This window comes from Parus major, chromosome 6 (genome assembly GCF_001522545.3).
Source record: "Parus major isolate Abel chromosome 6, Parus_major1.1, whole genome shotgun sequence".
NCBI classification, from domain to species: domain Eukaryota; kingdom Metazoa; phylum Chordata; class Aves; order Passeriformes; family Paridae; genus Parus; species Parus major.
In genome coordinates this window covers 8831220-8840133 of record NC_031775.1, presented here as the reverse complement: position 1 = coordinate 8840133, position 8914 = coordinate 8831220, and the positions used below count along the sequence as shown (strand labels likewise).

The following is an 8914-nucleotide window of genomic DNA, read 5'->3' as shown; positions in this document are numbered from 1 at the left end:
CCCCGCCGCTGCCCGCCTGGCCCACTGCGGCACACGCTACCTCCTCCTACAAGATCTACGTCCACGACTCGGCGCCGTCCTGGACCTTGTCTCCCTTCCAGGAGTCCACCACCACCACGCCGGAGGCCAGCACGACCCCCAAAACCCGTAAGTGTCGCCGGCCGCCCCGCGCCCTCGGGCCGCCCGGTGCGCGCCTCGCCCCGTCCGGACCCTGCGCTGGCCGAGCGCCGGCGGGGTCGGGCCGGGGCGATGCGTCGGTCGGAGGTGGGCGCCGCGTCCTTCCCGTGCGGTTTGCTGCCCTGCGGGGGGCCGGAGAGCTCCGAAGTTTGCGCTTCTTTCTCCCTTCCCTGCTTGCGCCCCCTTTTACCCCCGGCAAGTTCCCTGCCTGTGTGATGGATGTTGAGGCAGGAGCAGCCATTTGAGCAGACTGCTTTTCATTGTGGTTTTAGGAAGGCTGCAGACTCCCTCCCCGTTTTCCTCTTCTAGGCTGCTCCGCGAAAGGTACTTAGGAGATGCTGGGAGGTGTCTGAGCGAGAGGGACCAGTGATGACCCCTCTCCGTGAGGGGCAGTGTGGAGAGAGTGGTCTTCAGCAGGTGCGGGCTGGATTGTGCATGTGTTCTCTGCTGGGGACGGAGTTTGGCTTCCCGCACACCCGTCTGCCTCGAAACGAGGGCGGGCTCCGCAGGGATGCTCTCCCCGTCCCAGTGCCCGGCTCCTGAAGGAGCTGCTGCCGGCTCCGTCGGGAAGGAGCCCGGGGCACCCCGCGGGTGTGCGGACCCATCCTAGCGCTTTGCCGGCTCCCGTGTGTAGCCACGGCTCCGTGTTGCCGTGACTATTTTTTTTTTAAGCAGAGGAGGGGGCTAGTTCTCCGATTGATGCTTGGTGGCTGGTTCTTCCCACCCTCCCAAGCGCAAACCTAAGGATTCGGACTAGAGCTGAAAATCCATTTGGTCTGGGTGCATCAACTTTCGCCTTCTCATAAAGGTTACTTAGGACAAATGCAATTCTTTGACAAAAGAACTTCTGTGCGGTGCTATTCAGTGAAACGCTCAATTACGCTGTATTATAGTATTCTTCTGCGCTTTCTTGGATGCAGTAGAGGAAGTGGAAAGCCGGGTGTCCTCCATTAACTCTTAGTTGCTGCTGCTGCTGCTGGGAACGTCAGTTCAATTGAATCCCTTTTACAGCCCGGGGCTCCCCTTTTGTATGCTGTTGTAGGGGTGTTCTGCTGGAGGATTTTGTCGGAAAGCAACATGAACTTTATTTTGTCTGTTAAATCTCTCTGTTGATAAGCGCTGGGACAGGGAGGATAGGCAGTGCAAGCTGATCTTTTGAATTGACAAAATTGGGAGAAGAGCAGCAAATTGGATGTGTGTGTGTGTGTGGGTGGGTGTGCAGGTGGCGGATGGCTGGGAATGATTACGAATGAAACTATCACTAAATCAGAAGAGCTAAGGAGGCAGTAACTCGTTTTGCCTGTGTCTGCCACAGTAATTGAGGGAGAAGCAGCCCTTACAGGTGTGTCCAAGCCTGCACGTTCTGTAGCTACAGCCTAAGGTAGTTGGAAGTTACCAGAAGGAAAATCATTTGTGGAGCTCAACACAACCTGTTTCACTCAGGTGTAAGGCACTTCTTAAAAAACAAAACAGCAAATGAAACCAGATTCTCAACTCATACGTTTATTTTTAATTTTTGTGTGAACAAAATTGGTTCTTCATGGTTCTACATGGTTCTTCAGACTGCTGTGATCTGTGTGTATCTGCCTGAGCTTGCCAGGTGGGATCTAAATGCTCCCTTGCAATCTCTTCCTTTCTCCCCTTTCTGTCTCGTTGGATATGTAAGAGAAGTCCACAGCAATTTCCGCCCCTCTAGGCTGTCTCCTTACGAGATATAGAAGGCAGGAATATCCTGATTAATAAATAATGTTCAGCTGGCAGGACTCTCCTCCATGTGAGACACACAAAGGAAGAAGGGAAAAAAGGACAATCTTGAAATGTTCCTGGCAGTTGCAAAGCTTTCTAACTGCTTTTTGTTTTAGGGAGGCTGCTAATACCTTTTACAGTTTGACCAGCAGGGTGTTTCCCTTCATTAAATGCAGCTCAGTTATAGGATGGAAATGCAAGAAGTGCAAATCCAGCAGAAATTGACCCTGTTTGGGCACAATGATAGCAGAGCTTATCATTAATGGAAGATTAAATAGATTACATAAAAAAGGATTTGAATTTGTAGGGCATATGGACATTTTTTTAAAGCCTACAGCTGTACTCTCCTGATACATATAAGCATCTCTAAGGATACATGAAAAATTCTTTGAGGCTGCAGTATCCACTGAGGGGAGAGAAAGGAGAAATGCAGTCTTTGTGCTGTGAACTGCTGACATGGTGTGACCCCAAAGCAAGTATCAGCATCTGCCACTAATAGCTCTCAGTAAGAAGGGGAATTTTTCTTAAAAACAAATTCATCCTAATTTCCCAGGTTGAGCTGCATGTTCCTTCTGCGCCCGTCGTTCCAGCTGCTATTGAAATGAAAGTCATGGATCCTGCTGTACTTTGTGAATACAAATCTGACAGGATGAATCTCATGGCCCAGTCTTCAAAACAGTGCACGCCCTTGTGTCATCCTCTGGCTTGGCAAGGCACATATGTGGGGGGAGTCATAGGTTATTTAGCATTTCACAGGTTTTAAGAAAAGAAGCAGCTATCTTTATTTATACTGGTTTGTGTTGTAGTTTATTTAATTGTTTTAACATGTTGAAACGGGCTCAAAACAGGACTTAGGAAAATGGAAGGCAAGTCAGGAGTTATTTCTGCAGGAAGCCAGATGATTGCCCACCTGAATAAGTGTTGGTAAAGCCTTTTCTCGGTGTGTGTATTCATCTGAGGAGATGTTGTGAAATCTCTCTTTTTTGTGGGTGTGCATAATGACAATAATTCTTGGTTGTGTTTCACTCAAAGTCAAGCTATCTGTTAGCTGTTTTGAAAGTTCTTGATGAAGATCCTTCAGGTTCTGACTAAGCAAAAGCCACTTACTCATCAAATCTCACTCTGTATCTTGTGTCTGGTGTGTTTTCCATGATCATGTATGGATTATGCCTGTTCAGCCTAAGCCTCTTCATCCGGTGCTCTGTAAAAAAGTCAGTCACTGATTCAGAGGGATAGTCCAGCCTGTAGATCAGAGAAATCAACCAACAGACTGGAACATGCTAGTGAGGTTTTATTTTTATCAAGCCATTGGTTTCATTTCTAAAGAGTCATGCCCTGATTTTTCCAATATGCATTTTTCATGGTATTCTGGGTCCTTCAGTAATGTTATTATCCTTGAATTGAGATACTGTACTTAAAAGAATTCCTGTGTGAATTCAGCTATGAAATAGCACTGTGGTTTCTCTCGTGTTCACGTGGCTAAAGGCTAATGCAGAGAACTGAGGTCAGGCAGGTGGGGCTCAACTAATGCATAGTAACCAAGAAAAGAGATGTTACAGAACACTTAATCAATATATCTTGTGAAGTCCAATTGCAACCCTTTTTTTTGGGAGTCTGAGTAGACTTTGATTTCCTGCTAAAGATTTTTTTGGTCCAGTCATTTATCCTCGTCATATCTCTGACTGTTTGTTATGCGCAGCATGGGTTCAAGTAACAAGCATCTGGCAGATGCACTGCTACCAGCTCTGACATTTTGGTAAAAGCTCTTTGTTTTATTTTGCACTGACTCAAGTATCTTTTTCACATTAAGGATGACACTTAGATGGAACTGCGGGGTTTTCACCAACTGGAGGGTGTTGTGGGAGGTGCCAAACCGTAGTAAAACCAGACCTACTCTTCTTCCCAGAGCTCTGAAGCATTCTGCCAGCAAGTGACATGGACCGCGAACACTTGGCACGATGAGCGTGAGCTGTCATTGAATCGAGGGAAGCACACGTGACTGCGGAGCACGTGCCCTTGGCATTAACTGAGATTAATATGCCACTTATCTACCAATTTTAAATGCTCCAAAAGCTGTTGAATTGAAAAAAAAAATTACTGAGGCAAACAACTGGGAGTTTTAAGAGAGTTTGCTTCTTCTTCATTCTCACTTATTTTCTATTCAGATACCTTCAGTCAATACCACAGACATGATTACATTGTGTTTCCCATCTTACATACTTGTTGACAGAAGGCTGCCATCGAGGTAAAGATAACGAATGCAGATGTGTAGGCACATCATTGCAGTAAAAGTTATTGTAATTTATTTTATTTTTCATATTTTACAGCTATACATACATATAGTTTATATATATATATATAAACTTGCTTCATCTGTTTCAATTAATTTGGAGGACACCAGACTGAATTCCGTTTCCCATTCTTAATCTTCTTTATAGTTAGGGACTAGAGCAGCTATTGCTGAATTCATAAAGAGGTGGAATATTAAAACAAGGCCCACTCAGATATGTACATTGATTCTGTTCAGATATATTTCTTCTCTCTTCCCTTCATTAACGTGATTGTTGGGATCCTGTGACCTAGAAGAGCTTGCACAGCACTGGCATGATGAGTGGGAGGGACATGGCTAAAATTATTCCATGCTGATTTTTAACCCTGAAGGGAAGTCGTCTGGGGGGCTGTAGAGTTTTTCATTACATTGATTAAACCTGTGATCACTGAGTAAAGCAAAGCCTTTCATTTTATTTGGCGTTTTTTTTTTTTGCATCTATTCAAGGACATTATGTGATATATTGTATGTTGACAACAGAATACCATTATTAAATTAGAGTATTGATTCATCGCAAAGGATTATGCTAAAGTAATGTTGATGGTTTATATAAACCCACAGAAAATGGAAATTAAAAATTAAAGCAAAAGACCTGTCTCTACAGTATTGTGTCTAGTGTTGCACATTTATCATATGACTCATTGCTTTGAATGCAAAGCCCAGAAAACACATGGATTTCTGGGGATTTGGCCTTGACTTTGAGTTTCATAGCCCATATGGTTTTCAGGAAGTACCTGAAACTACCAGTGTTTGGTTTTGTTGATTTCTCCTGTGATTGTTTTGGAAACAAGCTGCACAAGGAAAAGTGCCTAGTAAAATCATGTGGGATGACTTGGTCACAAGCATATATAAAGAAATCCTTTAAAAGCAGAGGCTTATTTGTCTCTGAGCCTGGTGCTTTCTTTCCGAGCTTCTTTGTGTTTGGACAGCTTTGCAATACTGTGCACACGTGTGTGCACACACAAAATTCAAGCATGGATTTGTGTATTTGCACAGTGGCAGTTTTTGAGGAGGATTGGGATCTCAAAGCCTGTGGTAACCCTGGGACCAGCCTTTGGCTGCTTTGGTTCTGACGCCAGTCCAGTCAGTGTGGTTCCGAAAAGAAACCCAGAGGTTTCACTGGAGCTAATTGCACTGAATGGCAAGCCAAAGTGCATCTGTTTTATTTTGGAAGTCTCTTTCAGCTTCTGCTCTGTGGAAGGAGTTTGTAGTCACTTTTACTATTAAGTACAAGTGCTTTTTTATTATTATTTTCCATTACTAGAGTAGACAAAACACAGTAGAAGCAATGAAATCCTTTGTGTTATGGAGATGTTTTCTTCCTCCAAGGGACTCTGTTCTTGGCTCAATATGGTGAGGGTTGGAAGTGTCATTTAATGGGACAGCTGTGCTTCAGATCAAAACTGGGGCTGTGTTTTCTCATGGCTCAGCTGAATTTCCAAGGTGGACAGCTCCTAACTGTGCTTTCTTACTTTTACCTTCCCCCATGGCTAATCTCAAGCTACTCCACTGAGTATCTTCACTGGAGGACAGGAGCTCCCTGTGAGGGTGGAGAGAGGGCATTTCAAACCTGGACAAGACAGAGGATGAACGTTCAGGTGGCTCCTGAGTAGCACAGAGAAAGTAAATGCACACAAGTGCTTTTTGAGTGGGTTTCTACTTTCTGTCACACAGGTTCTAGGGTCCCTTGGTAGAATGCCTTCAAGAGGAAAAAAATGAATAAAGCAACCACGAGGAAAATTAAAATAGCAACCACACTTAGGAATTTCCATGTCTTTTTCATGGAAGAAATGTCTAGTTGGATCAACTCTTCCTGGTGAAATTTGGAGGTAGTGGAGAAAAATATATTAACTAAATGCTTATTGCTAGCTATTTAAATGGTTTGTTTCTGTTTTTCAATATACTCAATATTACTCTAGCAATGTTTAAAAATACAGATAAAATAATTCTTCCAATATTCCATCTTTTCTGTTCTCTAAGACCAGTGTTTTGGCTTTTCAAAGTTGTGTTTCTCATGTATCATTTAAATAAGAGGATTCCATGACTTTCAGGTCTTTTTTACAACACATTACTCCTGATTCCTTTCTGGGTTTTTTTTTTGGTGTGGATATGTTGACTGCTGACTGTGGAAGATAAACTATTCAGCTTCAAAGATAATTCACTTCATATCATGTTGAGCAACCAATTTTGAAGTCCAAATTGATTTATATTTTCTCCTCAGAGTGATTTTATTTTTTTATTTTTGCAGGAGTTAAACATTTGGGGAAAGCTCAGGTAGAATGGAAGAGGCTCACTGTCCAATAAAAACATAACTGGGTAAAAAGATAAAGTGAAACTTTGGTTTGGAATACCTGAATTCTGCTTTGGCGTCTGTAAAATCAACTCAGAAACCTGCAGAGTCTCCTCTTTTTACTTTAACATCTTTTTGTTTGTTGGTTTTTGGGTTTATGGCTTTTCTTTTCCTTTTAAAATCTGAATTAATCTCTTGGCAAGTCTAAGGGCTCTACAGTTGTGTCCCATCCCCGCCTGCCACTTGTATTTTCCTGTCATAGGAAAGATGCACGTTAGCAGTGCACCGTGGTAGGTGCTCTTTGCAGAAAGATTAATTCGTGTTTTCATCTTCTGTGAAAACTCAGACCTTTCACAGAGGCATTTGGAAACTCTTACAGTAAAGCACTGAGGAAAAAATATCCTGATAGTATTCTGTGCAGATGTTGTGCTGAAGAAGTTTATGGTCTTTCATTTTTTATAATGAGATTTCTGTATGGCCGAGTTTTGCATACATTATAGGCCCAGTTTAGGATGTGCTAGTGATGCATATTCTGTTTTGTAGAGTTATGGATCTGCAGAATCAGGGCCAATTTATGTGAACATCTGTGTGATTAAATGTGTTAGTCTGTCTTAGATTTCAGTGTGAGTGCTTACAAAACATGCCTGTGTAAGTAAATGTACATCAGCTTTTTAAAAGCTGCCAGCATTATTTAAATGTGCTTATTAGAACTGAGTCTCCATTAGAGCATTTTCTTTTTGTGTCTGTGTGTATTCTTAGCACTGCCTTGAAAAATACACCATTATCCTGTTTACCATTTTCCTGAAATGACTTCTGTAGTAAAATCTTTGTGTTAGATGTAGACTGTGACAAGACACGTGAGTCATGGATCTTATTACATGTCACTTTTAAACTATTTTTTTTCCTGATTTTTGTTTTTCATTATTCTTGAGAATATCTCTGGTTTTGTAGTTTTTCTCTGTATTATGTTCTCAGCTAAATATATGTAAAAATTGACTTTTTCATGAAGATTATAGATAGAAAATGCTTTCTAAAACATTAGAGATGGCAAGATGTATTTTAAGATCTAGTAATTTTCTGAAACCAAAATTATGAAATAAACTTCACATTGTTCTTTTCACAGTGTCATTCCTGTAAAAGTTCAAGATTCTACTTCAGCAGGAACTGAACCTTGCTTGCTGGCTGTTACCAGATAGAGGGGCTATAGCACTGTGCAACAGCAAACCATTAAATTAGTATTAATAGCAAATAGCCTCTTTTCCAGAGCTGAGTATTCTCACTGATGTCAGACCTTGGAAGGCAGGGATTGAGATAAGGTGTGTTCCACCCTCCCAGAAGGGTGCTGGTGGTCTACTTTTACTGCAGTGACAAGTGGTTGACAAGGAAGGTTGAAAATGTTCAGCCTGAATTTGCTGTGCTGCTTCTGACTGCAATCAAGTCTTTAACAAACCCAAGGGACTTGCACTGAGAAGTGTTGCTGGCCTGGAAAAGTGTGCTGGGTTGTGCAAGGCTAATGGTTACTTGTGTCCTCCGGGTCAGTGCATAGGAAAAGAGCATTTCCAGCAGTGTGCTCAGGGTGCCTCAGAGCTGTAGCTAACTGCCCTTCTCAGTGGCTGAGTAATACCACTGAATATCAACAAATATGTGGGGAATCTTTGTTTCCTCTCCCCATGTGAATTACATTATGGTGGTGAGTGGGTTATCATTGCAGTAGTTCGAAGCTAGCCTAGAAGCTTTGACTAGGAATTGATTCTGTAATACTTGCTAAAAACAATCCAGTGGTTGTCTTCCAAAGCAGTTGCTTTGTTAGTTTGGGTTTATTTTAGAAGTAGTGTTGTGTGGAGAGAAAATTAATTTTCTTGTTCAATCTGTGAGTGAATTCACAAAAAAGAAGCAGGAGGCTGGAGACCCAGAGATAAACTGCACTGAACTGGTGTGGTGATTTTCCTGCCAGGCTTTGCTCTGCCAGGATTCACTGGGCAGTGGGTTCAGGAACTTAACTGAGGAGATTATTCTGATGAGTGTCAGTGCTCCTGATTTAGAAGGGTAAAGGTACTTTTATAATTATTTCATCAGTAGCTAAACCACATTAGTCTTTAGCCTGAGTTCTGGCCCAGATACATAATGTCATGGTGGTAAAAGTTCAATCCCCTCAGGGTTTTTTTGTTGGTTTTTTTTTTTGTAACAACTAGAAAGCTTAAATGTAATGCATAAATACATACAGCAATGACTTTTTTCTTAAGCACATTGTGTTTCTTTTGCTTTTAGATTTCAATCTTTATTACTTATTATAATAGAGCATACCACACATTTCACAGGGTCAGCTGCTTATTTATAAGCTATATCTCAGTGTAATAAAGTTGGTTGTAATT

At 42.1% G+C, this 8914-nt stretch overlaps 1 protein-coding gene across 1 annotated transcript in view; it reads left to right on the top strand.

Moving 5' to 3' along the window:
* Positions 1-2: 2 nt before the first annotated feature.
* NRG3 (neuregulin 3) overlaps positions 3-8914 on the top strand; it is a gene marked incomplete at its 5' end in the record, with an annotated part of 360517 nt that continues 351605 nt past the window's right edge. The window contains one exon of the mRNA XM_015632454.2: positions 3-147. Coding sequence (XP_015487940.1) covers positions 3-147 — 145 coding nt within the window. The remainder of the gene's footprint in view (positions 148-8914) is intronic.